We start from the raw sequence: 17,663 nt of genomic DNA, 5'->3' as shown, positions 1-17,663 counted from the left end.
GCACCCAGATTCTAACAAACAAGTTATATTCTATTAATCTCTACTACTAGGCTTTAACAGCATGAAGACAATAATTAATTGAAGTATTTGAGCACCAATGCCATTGATTTGTGACTATGTTATAGAACATTCCATGAATCAGTTTAGTTCTCATATTATCTAAGATGTGGAAGAAAGATTATGAGAAAAAAATTTCCCTAGATCAAAATACTTACAATCTTCTAACAACCTTTGTAGTTTGTGAGGTTCAATAAACTTTTCAAACTGATGAGTACCTTTAGGCACAAGATCTAACATGTTCTCAACCAAGTAAACTCCTAGAAGGTTGGCTAAGAATGTCTTATTCAAAGTGGTGATAAATACTGATCCAGTCACCTTAAGACAAGCTGAGCATGAAGATATAAAATTCTCCTTTTCTGTTACATGTTCTACAAAAGCATTAATTCAATCAAACTCATAATAACTCAATAAACTGTAATCTAACCAATAATTTCTGAGGCTGTAACTGCATCATATTTTCCTGCATTCATTTTAGAATGCTCCTCAATAGAAGTGTAAATATAGTCTATTTGAAGTGAATTGTCTTTAGAATGCTTTTTTGCCACATCAATTAAACTAGAATTGGCATCTATGCCTGTAACTTTTGCCCCCAGTCTTGCAAGGGATTCCGATAAAATACCACCTATTATAATAAGGCAAAAAAATGAAAAGTAGTGAATATGGCAAAAAAATCAGCTACAAACCACCACAACCCACATCAAGCACAGACAATCCTTTTAAAGGAGCTGGTGTATTGATTGCATTTTTAGACACCACTCCTTCATTAATCAAACCATCTCGAATAAATGGGACCCTTAATTTATTCATTGAGTGCAGACCTTTAGTAGGACCATATTCATTCCACCATTCAGAGGCCAATTTTTCAAAATTCTCTATTTCAAGATTATCTACTGTAGTAGATGTAGCAGCATATAGTCTACTAAAAACATGTTTTTATTAATGTATTATTATAGTGTGCAGGTCTGTTTTAATAGCAAAGCAATTTTTAACTAAAAATTGTGTTTGTTGTTCTAACCCTGCAAAAACCACTACTACTGCTGCTTTTTAAATTGCCAGTGTTGTAAGTTATTAGGAAGAAATAAATAATTACCTTTTAGCAGTTGGTTGAAAACCTGAATTAAGCTGCTTTAATCCGTACCTAATCATTTTTGAGAGGGTTCTAGAATACTTAATGCTGATGGTTTTTAACAAAACCTCCTGGAAAATAATTTGGGAACAAATCCAGTGAGAGAATTGGTACTTTACATTTGTTCACTACTTGACGTTGTGATTCAATCAGTCATTTAGTTGGTATTTGCATCCTTGATATTATTATTTTATTTTATAGTGTATATTCTATTTAATTTTGTTAAAAATTTGAATAAAATAAAATGTAAACAAAAGAAGTAAAACTGCTAACCTAACTTTTGGAAGACGGATGACATCTTTGACGTTTGAAGAGTGCGTTGGCGATGTTCACATGTTAACCAATCACATGACCCTTGACCACCCGTCAAAAGGATTGACATTTGTATTTAATATCAATATTATTTTGATATTTTTGTAGGTTATATACGTGGAAATTGGAATATCTGTGATTTTTAATTATTCACCTATTCTTCAAGAATTAATGGGTGACAAATTGGTTTGATAAAATTAACCACTGACTGTAAATGGCCCCGCATAGAAGAAATATCGACAATGTCTTGGCACGTATCAATTTTCCCCTGTTTAGTGTACAGATGCTTACCAACAGACATGTATTGGTGGCAGGTGGCGGAGGATCAGCTAAAACCGGAGTAGCAAACGGATTTGTAGGTATTCTTATTTGAAAATTTGTTTTATTGTATCGATTATCTTGTAGGAGATTTTTGAGCTGTCCCATGATGGCAGAAAGTTTTATGTGGAGGAAATAACAAGACATGAAACAGGGCCTAATGTTGTGATGAATTGTACTGTTTCAAAGTCTGCGGATGGAAAACAGCTGTATCTGGTTGCAGGTCAAGAAAGCCATTGTCAATTATATGATGTAAATACTCAGTTTGGTAAGTACTAACACTACATTATTAGCAGATTGTTTCTGTCTGATTGTACAAGTGGTGTACAGAGCTTAAAGCAAGGCAATAAAATGTTTAGAAGAATATCATTGCCCTGTCAAATTTTCATCTCTTAATAAATATTTGATAGGGTAGTCTAGTCTAATTAGCTAACTGTCAGCATAATAAATGCTCTTAGATTTGTTTGGTCAAAATAGTTAATTTTGACAATGTAACTCACCTATTTTTTAGTGTCACCACAAAATGGAGTTGTAGAAACAATAGGTGATCAACATGACAATCTAAGGCAAAGAAAGCCTAAAAAAGAAACAGATAAACATGATAAGAATACTAAGAAAAGGTTAAAATTTATTCTGAATCCTTCAGACAGTATTCAAACAGATTTTAATGGTCCAGAAGCATTGTGCCGAGTAGTGAGAGTTCATCCCAATGGAAAACTAATGGCAACAGGTGATTTCAAACTAGTACAACATTTAAACATAGTTTTTAAAAAGAACATCTGAAGGTGGAACTGATGGTGATATTAGAATGTGGAGGTTTCCAAATCTTCAACCTTTAGCCAAACTTAAAGCACACAGTAAAGAAATTGATGACATTGACTTTAGCACATTTGGAAACTACTTAATCACTATAAGCAAAGATGGCTTAGCTATTTTGTGGGACTGCGTAAAAGGGACAGAAATTCGTAGACTGAGTTGGGACCAACCAGCAGGCTCCAAATATTTATATAAAAGGTGTAGGTTTGGTTCAATTGAAGGAGAACATAAAGCAGCTCTGTATATGTTGGCAAATCCAACTGGGCAAGCAAAACAGCAAAAATCGTATTTGCAGCAATGGTACCCTGAAACAGGTGTAATTAAACGGGTAGCGGAATTTGACGAAAGTGTGTCAGCTTTGGCTGTTAGAGACGATGGCAGATTTGTATCTGTGGGTACCATGTTCAGTGGTTCTGTTTCTATTTACGTAGCTTTTAGTTTGCAGGTATGTCAGTTACGTGTGTGCGTGTTTAAACTAATTTTAATGTTTTAGAGAGTATTGTATATTCCTGGAGCGCATTCCATGTTTGTTACGGGTCTCGAATTTTTACCTGTTAACAGTCAGCAACAAAACCATACCGTTCGTAGTGTAGCAGAAGCTGCGGTTTTGTCAATTTCAGTTGACAACCAAGTTTGTATACATACCCTACCTTACAGAAGTAATGTTAATATAACACTAAAAAAAACATCAAATAATTACAATTTTTGTTTCAGAAACAATTCCACTTTGGCTGGCTATAGTGGTATTGATTTTAACCATGTTTTTGACCTTTTTTATTTGCTCATATATAGGATTATAAGATATATGGGTGGCTTTATTTGTATAGGAAATAATTATTAAATAAAGTTCTCACTGGATTGTTAACAGTTAAATTTCAATAATATAATGTACAGGTTTAGTGTGCAATTTTTTATACACGTTATCAGATAGTAACACATTGTTGTAAATGTTTCAGATCGTAAAGGTTACCCTCTGCCATCTTAAAAATATGAACAAATCACCATACATACTTTTACAACAATTTATTTAGAAATAAACCACTTAACAAGTTAAGTTCAATTCATTTCATAGAACACTAAGAATGCTCTCTCCTACTATAGATTCTGTGGTGACCAAAGCCACAACAATTTTCATTATTTACATACAGAGCAAAGATAAAAAACAAAACCAAATATTCAATATCAGGGTAAAAAGCAGAGTGACAGTCTGCAGACAAGTAGAACAAAGCACTAAATGGTAAGTAATAAATTATCATTTGTCAAAGCAATTAGTTTCGAAACCAAAAAAATCATGCATGTGAACTAAACGCATAATAAGCTGAAAATAACTTTAATTATAGAATTACAAAAAAATCTACATTAAACAAGGACCGGCTACGTAAAAATTAGCCAATACTAAGAAACAGTCCGTATTTAATACGAAATTTTAATATCTTAGCCATTAAGTTTTGATTTTTTCAAATCAGGTTCGTCGGATGTTGCTTTTCGGCGCACTATTCGCTTAGCTTTCAAATAACTTAAAGTGTCTCTATTAGAGTCTTGACGAGGAGTTTCTGATACTGTAGGTCTAATCGGCTGCAAAACCGTCGTCGTGACAATATCTGATTTTTCGTCTACACTACTGTCCGACGGTTTAATCGGGGAATTTTCAAGATCGAGGTCAGTGTCACCACTTGCAAAGCTGTCATCGCTTTTGTTAGTCTCTGTCTCAGTGACACTAGGTGCTACAGGTAAACTAGTTGACTCTGACATTTCAGAGTCTTCAATATCCGTGAACATGTCCTCCTGTTCTTCTTCATTCGGTTCTGGTTCGCGTTCAGTTTCTTGACGATCTACTATTTTTCCTGTTAAAAAAAACATGAATTAAATTTGTACGGTTCAATTACAAAACAAATGTGTTTAACTTATAAAATTAAAAAAATAAAATAATCTACAAAAATACCTACCAAGTCAAAATAACTGTATTGTTTTGTTTAGTATAGGAAATATACACTTATTAAGAAATTGTTCATTACGCGGAAGGTAGGTCGCCTGAAATACTACATATACCCTGATTATTATAACTTTAGTTGCACGTCATAACACAGGGGATTCTGGACAATAACATTGCATAGATACGTATATTTAAATTACGCGCCTTAAAATATGTTGGCAATACTGCGCAATGTTGTCGTTTGTTTTTCGATTTCCTTGCTACCGAGCTATTCCGATCACCGATTATCTCACCCGATCGTTATACGTCTCAAAGTTTGACGTAAATATCAGCGTTTTCGAAATTTGTTGTAACTTGTGATCCTATTTTACGTTCCTGTGGTCATTAAACGGTTTACTTGTGGACAAACAACCTGCCACGTAGCTGTCTGTTATGCCAAAACCGTCGAATACTGACTCCAAACAACTTTATTCTATTAGATTTTTGTGTGAAGCTTACATCTATAGTTTGATCTAAAAATGTCTCTGCAGTACTAAAGCTAAGTATTACCATTTACTAGCATGAGTATGCTTATTCAACCAATAAAAAACATTGAATTGTTAAGCCCTTACCTGAAAATCTTACTATTATTTCGTTTATACACACCAAGTAAAACACAAAACTGTCAGGATCTTCTAAACACGCTTAAACTAAGCTTTCTTCACTCTCAATTTCCCAAAAGTTTAATTAAAACTGTAAAACCCACTCAGACCTTTCTGCAAATGCAATTCAAAATGTAAATAAACAATTTCTCAATTCAGTTCTCAATTTCAGTTCGTTTTTTTATAACATTGACAACGCCGCCCATTTTCACCTTGATGACGTACAACTAAAATTAAATTAATCAGGGTTATATTAAATTGTTCATCAATTAAATCAATACTTTTTATAGATACAAGGTACATTCAATAGTACTCACCGGCCTTACAAAATGAAAAAGTGATTAACACAGGTTCTCATAAACAACTTAATATTAAAAAAAACAAACCCAATTACACCATGGCAGGAAAAAATGCGCTTTAAACTGAACAACTTTGCCATCTACCATAATAAATCTCAAGGACACTTCCACACCAGCATTGATATACCAGGACGTATGTAAAAGTTCGAACCTTTAAATCTTAAAGCTATGAATGGAGTGATGTTGGCAACATTGGTTTTCAAGGTCATTAAAGAGAGAAAGCTAAACCTTGACGCAGTCAACCAAACATACACCGCCCTCAATTCAGGATTATATACAATGGACGTTCGATTACTTTAAGAGTTCCAAACGTTGATAATTTAATAAACGATGTATTGAGAGTTGCATTGTGAACAAACAATTTGCTAGCAAGGAGAAACAGTGCATTTCAGAAATATGAAAGTTTCCATTATTAGCTGTAAATGAAAGCAATTTGTGTTATAGAGGGACTCAAGACGCCTGGGTGCGTATTCTTGAAACGAGGGAAGGGAATTATCAAGAGAAAGACCTGTAGAATGTGACAGAAACCCGCCATTGTCAACTTCTCTTGAGAATTCCGTTCCCTGCTTTCAAGAATAGGACCCCTGCACTAGTATACCAGGGCGATTGTAGTAATTCGAAGCTACAATTACAACTTTTGATATTGGTAGTATTGCGTTTCAAGGTCATTAAGGTTGTTAAAACAAAAACGATCAAATACAACGCAAGAACCACGAATAAAAAAACAAAAATCCTCTACTTAACCTCATTGATCATTCATTCTAAAAAATGTTCAATAAAGCTGGACTAAATGAAGGCAACTCTATATTCTAAAAGATGTATTGTGTGTTGCATATCTAAGTAACCGGATCCATACCTACAGTAATTTATACAAGGGACGTTCGAGTAGTGGGTAATAATTAACTTACGTCGATATTAACTTGGTTGGGAACTAATATTGTATTAGCAGAATGACTTTCTGGTAAACTGTAGTGATGAAAAAAATATTTAAAAGTTTCACTACGAAAAGAAAACTAAGAAAATATTTTTATTATGGTGGTAACACTGATTTTCAAGGACAAATGATGTTGCAAAAAAAAAAAACAAAACAACATCATAGCAGGATCACTATTTGTTATTAAAAAGAAAACAATACACTTTGAAGGTCTGTATAGATACCTGCAAATGAAAAATTACTGAACTACTTCTGGGTCTGCTTAGGATGTTATTACGATCTAAGAGACAAAAATAAAATTGCCATTACAAGATGACTTTCGTGCTGGCATCAATATACGGGGGACGTTTAAAACATCCAAGTTAAAATTACAGTTGTGCTGTTTGTAATACTGGTTTTCAAGGTTATAGTGGAAGTGAACACATAGTTAGGCAACCAAATATACAGCAGGTGAAACTTAAAGTTGTATACCCATTTAAAACACAATAATTGATAAATAGGTCACATACAGAAGCATTCATATGAATCCAGAGTAATTATAACTGAATTAACTGTTATTGTTGACTATTTGATATCACATAATCAATTCCATCTTAAGAACAGAATGAGAAGAAAACAAATAAATACCTTAACCTAAACTATGTTTAAAAATCTGAATACATACCGTTTAGTGTTGGCAAAACAATCTCTGGCAGTATTTTAGTGTTAGTACCAGCTTCAGTCATCAGTTCTTTCAGTAAATTACATATGTCTTCCCGCTTCTTTGTGACAGTAATCTCCTCAAACCAATTGGCTATTCCTTTAATTGGAATGTAGTAGTCCTTTATGGGGTCCTAATATTTAAAAAAAAAATAAATAAATCCATTGTACAGATTCACAAATGAGAAACTTACATTGAAAAACTGTTCTACATACTGCAGCACATACAAACCACAGTCTGTAAAGTTATTTTGTTGTGGAACTTTACATGAAGAGCCTTTAATAGTGTCTTTATCAAACACTCGCTCAGTATCCATTTTAGTCTTATATTCTACTGTTAAATAATCTCTCAAAGTTGCTACTACTCTTGATCTACTTGGGCCCGCTAATGAATCAAAAATAAGAATACATGGCCTGAAATAGGAATAAAATAGTAAAATATTAAAAAAGCAAAATAACACATACTGCTTAATTGCAGGCCTAGTGGCAACAGTCTTGGTTTTAGCCTGTGTAGGTGGAGTTACTGGTACAGTTTCTTCAGCCTCAGAACCATCTGAGCACATGTCAGAGTCACTATCTGCCTCATCTTTATCACTTAACAATGGTTCATCACAGGCAATTGTCATCTCCTTTTTTGTCTCTGTAATAAAAAATAAAACAGTCAGACCAAACTGACTTAAAAACATAGTGAACTTACCAGAATTGGTCTTTGATTTGGTATTCTTTTGAGGCTTTGGTTCTGGACTGTATGGTTTACCATCAAAAGTTTGCGGCCCTGATAAACCAGGAAAACAAATGATTGCTAAGAACCAATGGGCATTTTCATTGATTGGTACAATTATATAATCTTTTTCAAATAAGTTGATACGTTTGGTCCAGTTCTTGACGCGAGAGTGTCGTTTCTCTGCTGCTGATAAACTTGGGTCTGATTCATAAGGATGTGACTTCCTGCATAAAGAAGTTATGTTAATACAAAGTTTATTATTTTTGTGTTAATTTAATTAATGTAATATAACAATTGATTAATGATATGGTGATCAAATCAACAAACTAACTCTATCTATGTAACAGTAATTGCAACATGTAAAAGAACTCTTGGGTCTTATGCACTGAGTTAGGGCTAAAAAAAATCACCTTTGTAAAGAAAAAAGTTGCTAAAAGTGCAAATATTTAATTGATTAGGTTAAATAAAACTCACTCTCTAAAAGTTTCATTGCAATATCAAGCAATGTAAAGTAATAAAACAGTAAACTTTATATAACATTTTGCTGAGCTATACAGGCAGAATAATAGCTTTACTCACCTTGCAGCTTTAGTAGGCTTTGTTGTTAGTCTCTTATAGAAAAATGTCGAAAATACATGAACTTTTTCTTGTTGTTCGGTGGGCAAATTCTCCCATAAATACTTCAAGTAAAAGTCTATAATTTTATCATTGAGAAATTGATCTACGCCCAAACAAACATAATCTTCCGTATTTATGCTGAGTCTGCCTTGTCCTTCTTTGGGATACATAAGAATCTCCTTGATTTGACTGAATGACCTGTAAACAAACATCTTATTATCCTAAACCGCTTACTTACATTATAAAGCTCACATCTTGCTACAAAAATCTATAGTCATTTTGTTTAAAGTTAATGACTATTAAAAAACGATTTATTAGGGAAAAAAGAACTAAAAACTGAAATTATCCATGTTGTTCAGTTAACCAAGCTAATGAAAAAAAAACGTATTAAACATAACCTAAAAAAATGCCTTGAAATTTGAAATGTCATTTGCCTGAATGAAAATCGACAACTGACATTCGTCAGCAATCAATGTTGCCAACTGTACGTACTTTAACAAGAAATACAAAGAAGAGCCCGGTTGGGAAAGTGAATTATTATTTACTTGTAACAAAAATAGATCAAGTTTGAAAGTCATAATTTCTTTTGAATTACAATGTTAAACAACAAAAACACACATTTTTAAAAATTATAGTTTTCTTTACAACCAATGGTATTTTGCATGAAAACCTCAAATAAAAGTGTTGCAATTGACAATTTTTCTGGACTCGCTGAACAAATAAGAAGTTCTATAAAAAGATATAATTTGGACCAGCTATACACTCACATCACTCGATCCTAGAAACTCTAGCCCTCTTTTTATTTTTATTTATTTTTTGAAATAATCGTGGTTTAATACCCCTGCAATATACGGATACTTACTCGGCTCTAGAAGGTGTCTCGTTAAAACAAGCTTTAATTAAAATATTATTGGCTTCCTTCACGGTCAGTTCTTCAAGACAACTTACAGGAACGTTACCGTACAGCTCTTCAAATTTGCTCTTTTGTTCTTCAATATTATCATCAGGAAGAAAAGTTATTTTTCTGCGAACGATTACAACAATTTAGCAAAAATATTTTTTCTCCTTTTAGTGAACTAAAAATGTACCTGTATGTATCATCTTTCTCATCTATGGGATCAAAATAATAACCACTCTCTTTGTCCAGTTTTAACATTTCACGAATAATTGGTGCAGCCCCAACATTTATATAGCAAAATATAACTGGCAGGGCTTTATTGTAGCAAATCAACACTTTAACAATATCACCCCTATCCAGCCTGATAGTTTTAAATTCTGTATTATTAGATCCAATTACGGGAGCTTTGATTAGTATACACTTTGAGTCAAGTTGCACCTGAATTTTTTAAAATAAGCAGCTGAAGAAGGTGTACTTAATGTGGAACCCTTACCTCTTCAGGGGGGGCAAACCGATATGAACCAATACGTACTGTTCGGCATTTTAGGGTTATATTTATTGAATTCTCTGATTCGGTCGCTACTATAACAAACGCAAATAATATTGTTAAATTAGCACTTAATAAAAAAATACTTACATTTTCTGATGTGTTTCTTTATGTCACTCAACGAGGGCTCTTTAGTTATTGGAGAAATTGAAATAGACCCACTTAACTTATTCAACCACTGATCACACACCTGCAATGATTCTTTTAATTATGATTTTTTCAGTATTTATTCATACACTTACCGATTTGAATGGTTTCGTTTCATCTTCTTCCTCATCTGAACTGATCACAACTGACTCAGGTTCAGCTAGTTTTGGTTTAGAAACGCGTTTTTTTCCCACAGGAGGAAGTAATTTGGAACCTACATCAAAAAACTGTATTTAAACCAAAATGGATAAATACCTAACAATGTTATACCTAGCTCTGTCTTATTATTGCCTGGATTAGTAGCTGCAACTTTAGATTGAGGAGCTCCAGAAAAGGAATTGTCACTTTTTTTGACGTCGCCCTCTGGTTTTGGCGCTTCAATTGATTTAACGTTTTCTGGTAATTTTCTGGCACACCTAGAGCCAAATCAACGATTTTTTTATTATTTCCAATAGACCCAGGAAAAAATAAATATTAAACTAACAGCCATAATTAATAAATAAATACCAAAATGTTGGCTGCTTAAATTATTTCACACTAACCTCGTACACTTATTAAAATCTTCGCCGGTATAACCACAAGCTGAACACACAGCCAATCGTCCAGGAATTAGCTTGGGAAGTTCCGGCGTAACAGGCTTAGGAGGTTCGGGCGGGGGAACCGCAGCAGGGAGTGCTGGAGCGGCGTTTTGAGTTGACGGCGCCACTTGCGGCACCTGCTGGTCTGGTTCCGGCGTTTCCTGTTTTTCCTCTTCCGCGCCACCAATCAACTCGGGCACGTTGCCCACAGTTACAATATAATTGATCCCGTTCGAATTGGCTTCAGTCACGCGTATGTTAGTTTCATGGGTAAACGGAACTCGGACTTGTCTTAGAATTTCTTGAATTGTGCACGCTTCTGAAGGCAACGTGAAAGTAATCAACCGTTGTTCACCGCTCTCCAATAAAACCAACATTCTAATTGAGTCAGAGTATTCTTCTTCCATTGGTGTGTTGTCTATAATAAGTTGATAATAAATAAGTTAAGACCTTTCCGTATTGGGTTAAAGTTTCATTGTATCACAGGGATGTAGTATAATACCCTCGTAAATTATACATAAAATATTATACATTTTTGAATATTATGGCAGTAAGTAGTTAGAATAAGCAGTGCTAGATTGTAATGTAAAGTTGACACAATACCAGATTTAAAAATAGTTTTAGAAGCAATGATTCTTGTCCATATTTACCATTCTAAACGTTGTTTTGTACCGTGGCCGTCCTGCACCAGACATTATTTATTAAAAGATTATTATCCAGTATTAAGATTAGTCTTATTATTGCAGAAGTAGTGCCGGTTTTTTAAATATGATTTCGAGTGTTGGTTGACAAAAAGTGACGATATTGACGATTATTATTAAACATACATTTACCCACCCCTCTTGTATCATTGTACTATAAATATACAGGGTGTCCCACGAGGTAAGGGACAAAATTTCACTATGTGTTCTATAGGTAAATTTGAGTCAAAAATGCCCTATAAACATGGGTCCGCAAATGCTTCCTTACCAAGATATGATTATGTTTAATTTAATAGTGTTATTGTGCCAAAAAGTACAATGCTGTAATAATAATTATTTTTAGTATATTAAGCACATATGAAGAGTTTAGTGAATGTAGAGAAATCACATACCAAGGCTGAACTGCTTTGTGAAATTAATAATATTGCTAACGACCTAAAATGACTACCAAAACTATGCTTACAATGTGAAGGTTAGTAATTTTTTTGTTAAATGGGGACCTACACCCTGTATATGTATATAAGAGATATCTTACCGATAATTTGCTGAATTTGACTAGACGGAACATAAGAAGGCAGCGGGCGTTGCTGTTGCGGCCGATTAGCATTAGGGGCAGTAATCAAGTAATTCATGTGCGATTGCGACGAATTTGACATGTTTTGATTAGAGGTATTGCCATTTTGAAGTGCAGTCTGTTGATGGTGCATTTGATGTCGTTGCTCAACCATCTGCTGCTTAAAATAAATTAATGTATATTGTTTTGCGGTACAGTTTAAAGTTGGAAGCATTTTCATCAGAGTAGTATCAACTTACCTGGTTCGCAAACCTTTGCTGAGCAGAAAACCTAGATGTCGTATCCGGCACGTCAGATGGTCCGGTAACTCGGTTTAAACCTGAATTAAACGGTTGTTGAGGACCAGCTGCAACTTGTTTCGGATTGCGTTGACGAGCTGCAGTGGGTGGCTTAGAAATTCCGGGATTTCTCGGCTTTGCTGGCGCCCTCGGTTTTTTCGTCGCGTTCTGTGATTGGAGAACCTCCGAAGTTTGATTCACCATCGGAATTCGAGGAGCTTCATCATTTCTTAACGGAGACTGTACAGGCCCTTGCTGAGGTAACTGTTGACGCTGTTTTGCTGGTGACGATACTACGACGTTTCCTGGCAATCTGCATGTTGATTTTTTTTTGTTTATTTATTTCAACACTACATATCCGTTTAAATACCTAGCTAAAATTGGATGTTTTCCTGTTTGTTGTCTATGTTCCAAAATTTTCTTATAATCGCACATAACTTGGCCGGGTGTGCTGTTCATTGCAGGATCATGATCATCAAGTTCCTCCTGAAATACAGTATAATATCATGCACAGCTCTTTTTGTCAACTAAAATATAAATAAAGTTAGGCAAACAAAAATTAAAGCTTTAGTCATCGAGCAGGAACTTACAACCACAGCGTCTCTATGTGGAAACGGCGTAAATGCAGAAAGTGGCTTTACTATTTCTTTTCCAATGAGTATGACCTGTTCTGTGTTTGATTGCACACTACGCTAATTTAAAAAAATAACTATTAATAAAGGATGAAGTTTAGTAGCAAAACTTCCCATTTTCCTTCCGGACCATGTAATTATTTATTGATCATCAAATTGTTGGGATAGAATATGATGTTAAAATTGTTTAAACATTTATGAGAATTTTTTTTTTTAATAGACATTCAGAAACCAAATTAAATCAATTAATTCGTTTGCTATCCTTTATCTAAAGAGTGTAGTAAAAATACTGATAAATCTTAAAATTGCTATTAAAAACAATATTTTCTTGTGACATTTACAAATGTAGAAATTGAACTTACTTCTACAGCAGGTTTTCTCGGCTGCGACATTCGATGCGCCTGGACTAAATCACTATCAGATTTTTGTGAAGACCCACTCAATAAACCCGAAACTTGCGCTGATTGTTGGGCAACTGGCAGTGATCGATTCAAACTGATCTGGTTTTTGTACTGTGGTACTTGCTGGACATTTGGTCGGGACACTTGGGCTATATTTTGTTGTGGTGGAACTTGCTTCGGCCTTGGTGTCGAAGTCCGAAATCTCATTGGGACTTGCTGCTGACGTATCATATTTCTCATGGGAATAGACTGAGCCGCGCGAATTTGTTGAGGTACAGCTTGCCTCATTAAAGGACTTTGATTAGATTGATTTAGTTGCTAAAATTGATAATTTAATGAAGGACCAAATAATGCTTTATGTTTTTAAATCAAACCTGAACAGGTGTTTGTCTTACTGTTGTTCTTACATGCGTGAGCATTCGAGGAGTGTTATTTCCTTGAAACAGCTGAGTGTTTGATGATACAGAATTAGATGGCAAATGATGATTTAAAACGATTGGTCTCGCCTGGTTTGCACTCTAAAAAAATTACATTTTTTATGTAGTAGACAAAAGTAATTTATGTTTTAAAAAATATGGTTATTTAAGATGCAAAAATATTAGTAAAACTCAAGGCTACTTTTTAAAATCATAACAAATATTACAATATATGGACCAACTTTATTTAAAATATTCAACATTTAATCAAACTTACTTGTTCAACAACTGCCTGCACTGTCTCACCTCTTGATCCATTAGAATTTTCCATAAAAAATACCTGCTGTCCAGTTTGATTAGACAAGTCCACATTCTGCACAAGAGTGCCAAACTGCTGTGGTTGACCAGATGACTGATAATTGCGTCCCTGATCAATAACTACACTTTGTAACTGCTGTTGAGAACCATCCAAAACCATTACTTGATCAGAAGAGAGAACCAGCTACAATTTTAGAAACATGTTTTCAAAAACTAATGTTTCATGTTTTAAAAAGTTATAAAAGATGATTTAAAAATAAAATAATTTAGTACTAATAACATTAATGATTAATTTAGGCAGATTTTTAGTTATAATCATAATAATTTGTTTACTCACTTAAGCTAAATAATTTATAATTAAAGATGTTAATACAATATACAGCGGTAAGCTATATGCTAAGTCACTTTAAAAAGTAGTTTCAAATTCTACACACCTACCTACCTACAAAAAATTTGGAACACACTTTAAGCCAAAAGCTCAGAATTACAACTTTATATGCCTACCTAAAAGAGCATCAATAAGCAATACTTTTAAAAGAAAAAGAATAGACTTTCTATTAGAGAATCATGTTATTGAAAGCAGAATCAGAAAAATCCTTCTACCCTTTGCTAACATGGATAAACCAGCAATTTAATTGTTAAGTGCCTCAAAATCTCTTTTCTGAGTAACTAAGATACCTAGTAAAATATTGCACATAGCTTTTTTTACTCACCTACTTCAATAACAAACACTTCTGATACATAAATGTGATAAAACTGAAATTTACACACTATAATAAGCAATGAATTTCAATATTAGAAGCAATATTATGCAATATTCCAAGCCATGTGGCAGATAAAACTCAGAATTATGATGGCAATGTAAACCTTTATAAATTACTGAATAGACTTTCATACATTTTAGGTCCTTCTATTCAATTTATGTGTGACCAGTGGCTAGTTATTAAATTATAAATCTGTTTGCATTACACTTAAAAAAACTCTTACCTGTTGTGTTGAGAACTGAGTTGCATCTTCAGCCAAAATATACCGAACTTGTGCCCCTTCATTATCACCACTATCAAAGAACTGATGGGTCTGGTCTGAATTAGCTTTGCCTTGACTGACTACCTCATAGTATTGAGCCATTTGAGAGCAACAAGCAATACATAAACTATCAATTGACAAAGGGCTTTTAGGAAACCTAAAAATAATATTTGTAAGGCTATGTTTTACAGGGGTACAAACAACTGATAGTTACAATCTTTTTATAAGGATTGGTTTTCAGAAAATGGTTTCTAGACGCTAATAAATTATAAATTACTTACCTGGCAGTAGTTAATTAACAGAACCATGATTAGAATAGATGAAATTAGCCAAATAAATGGATTGAAAGCACAATATTAGAGCCACTGCATGAACAACATAAAATGGCGTACACCAAGAAAATAAATGGAGGTGGACGTGTCTGAATCGAGAACTTTACAAGCAAAATTCTCACTAGTTCGGATAAAACAAACACGAAATTACGTAGATATTAACTCGGACCCCAATAGGTAACGTTAAACACTAAAATTTACTTGAAAACCACCAATTTTAGGCTGTTTTCCATGCAAAATTAAGGAGAATCCACTCGCCGTAATCACCGAGACACTGGTCATGCGTTATTGCCAGATTGACGTAAACGTACCGGAAGTGTCAAAAAGCCGGTGGCGGGAAGTTTAAATTTCTCAAGTGCACCAATAAGATTCGAGAGCGTGATCATGTGGTTTTCTGGGCACAACTGATTGGTGAGCTGTTGTTTACAGCGTTGCTATAGTGATGAGGTGCCAAGGCGCCCTATTGGTTGGTTTATTTAAATCTTTCGCGCTATAATAAATAAGTTTTAATAAAAAACCTTAAAAACTAAAGTGTCATGCCAGAATTTTAAGCACTTGATCCAAGTATTACTGATGTTGATCTACAGGAAGTCATACTTGCTTGTTTTTCGGTATTTTAATAAAATTATAATATTTTTGTGTTATAACCTCAAACTTTTAGGGAATTCTAACCTCAATATGTTTAAAAGGACAGGAAAAATCACAAAACTACGGCAACACTGTATGTTTACTTTCTTCATATCAGGACCGTATTAATTAAATTAACTATGCAGGGCAGGGTTTCTCTTGAAAATAATTCAAATTTTTCTGGTTTTCAGTAACTTTTAATGTAAAATGTGTAATGCAAACTAACTAAAATTAAGCTATTATATTTTTATTAAATACATCACTGTGGTTTAACTATTAAAAGCTAGACTTAACACTTATGTTCTTATTCAAATAGCAGTTAATATTTAATCCATATTATGCTGCTTGTTAACAAAAAATAAAATAAAAGAAATAAACTTATATTTTCAGCAAATCAACTTAATACAGTGCTTAAATCCATTATCAAAGAAATAAAAATGTAGACTGAATGTATAAGTTCACTATTTTACTATCACATTAACAAATACAAAATATAATTTCTACTCTGTCTGCCTCAGTTTTGCAAGTCTTTGAGTCAATTCATCTTGTTCATGTGACACTTGGGTTGAACCAATAGTGCTTCCTTGAGGTCCTTCTGGCAGTTCCATATTCAGTTCCAAGCTGAAAAATATCAATCATTAATAAAGTGTAATCAATTGCAAGAACAGTAACTTACCCAGCTTCATCTGCTACTTGTTGCATCAAAGAATCAACATCATTTTGAGGAATCAATGTGGTTGTTGTCTGAGCCATGGTATTCTCCAACACATCAGTTTGAACACCCAAATCTTCAAACTGTTGCTCAAACTTGTCCATAACATTGGAAATTTTCTCTAAATTCATGCTTTTCATTGCTGCATCCATAGCTTTAACAACACCAGCCATAGAGTTTGTCACTTTGCGTGTAGTGACAGCACTTTGCACTTTACTGGCCACTGCATCTACTCTAGCAGACATTCTCAAGTAATTCAATGATTGATTCTTTTGTCTTATAGCATTCTCTGCATGTATTCGTGCTACTTCCATATTTCCTTTCTGGATTGCTTGTTTAGTTTTTGCTTTCTCCTGTTTCTCTTCTTTTTCACATCTTTTTGATTGGCGCTCAAGGTCTTTCACTGCAAACTTGAGATTAAATAGGTGCTCTGAGGTAGAGTTAAGAAAAATAAACAAAATTATTATTTCTAAAATGAGGGAGTGTAAAGCTAAAACAACGCCCTTAGCTTAATTAGATGATATTCCTCTGACTAATCAGGAGCTCATCACTAGATTTACCTCCCTTGTAAAGTGATAATCCTTGGGAATGTTTAGTTTTGATTTGGACAGAAAAAAAAGGATACTTTCCATAGCAGATTGTGACATTTCGTTGCCCATGATTAGTTAACCTAAAAGATCACAATTAAAAAAAGGCTCTAAATTGTGGTTACAGAAAATTGTTTCCAAGTTAAAATTCCTCAAACACAAATAAATACAAGAAAATTAATCATGTATTTTTAAAAATGAGTCATCCTAATTGCTTTATTTACAATTAAATGTCATTTCATACAAATCAAAAATGACAGTTGACGTTGAACGACAACGAAGACAACTGACAATTGTGTTTTGTGCTACATTGCCAAATTAAGCGATTAAAAATTGTGAGCTTTCACAT

General features: G+C 33.8%; 4 protein-coding genes and 1 long non-coding RNA gene across 9 annotated transcripts; 1 reads left to right on the top strand and 4 right to left on the bottom strand.

Moving 5' to 3' along the window:
• Nucleotides 1-9: 9 nt before the first annotated feature.
• Nucleotides 10-1,475, bottom strand: Coq3 (ubiquinone biosynthesis protein COQ3, mitochondrial). 2 transcript variants are annotated; one of them, XM_081977802.1, is made up of 5 exons: nucleotides 1,151-1,475; nucleotides 744-976; nucleotides 485-682; nucleotides 216-428; nucleotides 10-159 (listed from the first exon to the last, which is right to left on the bottom strand). In XM_081977802.1, the coding sequence occupies exons 1-5, from the start codon at nucleotides 1,204-1,206 to the stop codon at nucleotides 47-49; spliced, it is 813 nt and encodes a 270-aa protein (XP_081833928.1). In that variant the 5' UTR covers nucleotides 1,207-1,475; the 3' UTR covers nucleotides 10-46. The 2 variants fall into 2 exon arrangements, with proteins under 2 accessions (XP_081833928.1, XP_081833927.1); XM_081977801.1 differs by having other exon boundaries at nucleotides 744-979; nucleotides 1,151-1,474.
• Nucleotides 1,476-1,566: 91 nt separating this feature from the next.
• On the top strand, nucleotides 1,567-3,686 carry LOC145727929 (guanine nucleotide-exchange factor SEC12). Its single transcript, XM_081977799.1, has 6 exons — nucleotides 1,567-1,853; nucleotides 1,904-2,084; nucleotides 2,328-2,546; nucleotides 2,602-3,077; nucleotides 3,126-3,291; nucleotides 3,347-3,686. The coding sequence occupies exons 1-6, from the start codon at nucleotides 1,713-1,715 to the stop codon at nucleotides 3,430-3,432; spliced, it is 1,269 nt and encodes a 422-aa protein (XP_081833925.1). The 5' UTR covers nucleotides 1,567-1,712; the 3' UTR covers nucleotides 3,433-3,686.
• On the bottom strand, nucleotides 3,641-15,681 carry LOC145727919 (uncharacterized). Of its 4 annotated transcripts, none has more exons than XM_081977777.1 (22): nucleotides 15,338-15,681; nucleotides 15,018-15,213; nucleotides 13,990-14,214; nucleotides 13,671-13,814; nucleotides 13,258-13,614; nucleotides 12,854-12,955; nucleotides 12,634-12,749; nucleotides 12,225-12,576; nucleotides 11,947-12,145; nucleotides 10,675-11,128; nucleotides 10,403-10,548; nucleotides 10,228-10,346; nucleotides 10,076-10,175; nucleotides 9,932-10,020; nucleotides 9,629-9,876; nucleotides 9,403-9,564; nucleotides 8,502-8,738; nucleotides 7,896-8,146; nucleotides 7,664-7,838; nucleotides 7,393-7,612; nucleotides 7,164-7,332; nucleotides 3,641-4,476 (listed from the first exon to the last, which is right to left on the bottom strand). In XM_081977777.1, the coding sequence occupies exons 2-22, from the start codon at nucleotides 15,156-15,158 to the stop codon at nucleotides 4,067-4,069; spliced, it is 4,416 nt and encodes a 1,471-aa protein (XP_081833903.1). In that variant the 5' UTR covers nucleotides 15,159-15,213; nucleotides 15,338-15,681; the 3' UTR covers nucleotides 3,641-4,066. The 4 variants fall into 4 exon arrangements, with proteins under 4 accessions (XP_081833903.1, XP_081833905.1, XP_081833904.1 ...); XM_081977779.1 differs by having other exon boundaries at nucleotides 9,932-10,017; XM_081977778.1 differs by having other exon boundaries at nucleotides 11,947-12,142; nucleotides 15,338-15,680.
• On the bottom strand, nucleotides 4,578-7,157 carry LOC145727936 (uncharacterized). Its single transcript, XR_014177961.1, has 2 exons — nucleotides 5,524-7,157; nucleotides 4,578-4,671 (listed from the first exon to the last, which is right to left on the bottom strand). It is a non-coding gene; the product is annotated as an uncharacterized LOC145727936 (long non-coding RNA).
• Nucleotides 15,682-16,246: 565 nt separating the features above from the next.
• Chmp1 (charged multivesicular body protein 1) lies at nucleotides 16,247-17,543 on the bottom strand. The gene is made up of 3 exons (XM_081977803.1): nucleotides 17,353-17,543; nucleotides 16,692-17,157; nucleotides 16,247-16,636 (listed from the first exon to the last, which is right to left on the bottom strand). The coding sequence occupies exons 1-3, from the start codon at nucleotides 17,384-17,386 to the stop codon at nucleotides 16,516-16,518; spliced, it is 621 nt and encodes a 206-aa protein (XP_081833929.1). The 5' UTR covers nucleotides 17,387-17,543; the 3' UTR covers nucleotides 16,247-16,515.
• Between the last annotated feature and the right edge of the window lie 120 nt (nucleotides 17,544-17,663).

This window comes from Ips typographus, linkage group LG4 (genome assembly GCF_016097725.1).
Source record: "Ips typographus isolate SLU linkage group LG4, UJ_Ityp_2.0, whole genome shotgun sequence".
In the NCBI taxonomy this organism is placed as follows: Eukaryota; Metazoa; Arthropoda; class Insecta; order Coleoptera; family Curculionidae; genus Ips; species Ips typographus.
This window is presented reverse-complemented; position numbering and strand designations above follow the sequence as displayed.

Coding starts and splice junctions, on each gene's coding strand:
- Coq3 (XM_081977801.1), bottom strand. CDS start 1,206: ATGATTAGGTACGGATTAAAGCAGCTTAATTCAGGTTTTCAACCAACT. Junction 980..1,150: donor TTTCAACCAACTGCTAAAAG/GTAATTATTTAT, acceptor ACATGTTTTTAG/TAGACTATATGCTGCTACAT. Junction 160..215: donor ACAAAGGTTGTTAGAAGATT/GTAAGTATTTTG, acceptor TCCACATCTTAG/ATAATATGAGAACTAAACTG.
- LOC145727929 (XM_081977799.1), top strand. CDS start 1,713: ATGGCCCCGCATAGAAGAAATATCGACAATGTCTTGGCACGTATCAAT. Junction 1,854..1,903: donor CCGGAGTAGCAAACGGATTT/GTAGGTATTCTT, acceptor ATTATCTTGTAG/GAGATTTTTGAGCTGTCCCA. Junction 2,547..2,601: donor TGGAAAACTAATGGCAACAG/GTGATTTCAAAC, acceptor GAACATCTGAAG/GTGGAACTGATGGTGATATT.
- LOC145727919 (XM_081977777.1), bottom strand. CDS start 15,158: ATGGCTCAATACTATGAGGTAGTCAGTCAAGGCAAAGCTAATTCAGAC. Junction 12,750..12,853: donor CACATAGAGACGCTGTGGTT/GTAAGTTCCTGC, acceptor ACTGTATTTCAG/GAGGAACTTGATGATCATGA. Junction 11,129..11,946: donor TCAAATTCAGCAAATTATCG/GTAAGATATCTC, acceptor AACTTATTATAG/ACAACACACCAATGGAAGAA.
- Chmp1 (XM_081977803.1), bottom strand. CDS start 17,386: ATGGGCAACGAAATGTCACAATCTGCTATGGAAA. Junction 17,158..17,352: donor GTCACAATCTGCTATGGAAA/GTATCCTTTTTT, acceptor ACTCTACCTCAG/AGCACCTATTTAATCTCAAG. Junction 16,637..16,691: donor CAAGTAGCAGATGAAGCTGG/GTAAGTTACTGT, acceptor GATATTTTTCAG/CTTGGAACTGAATATGGAAC.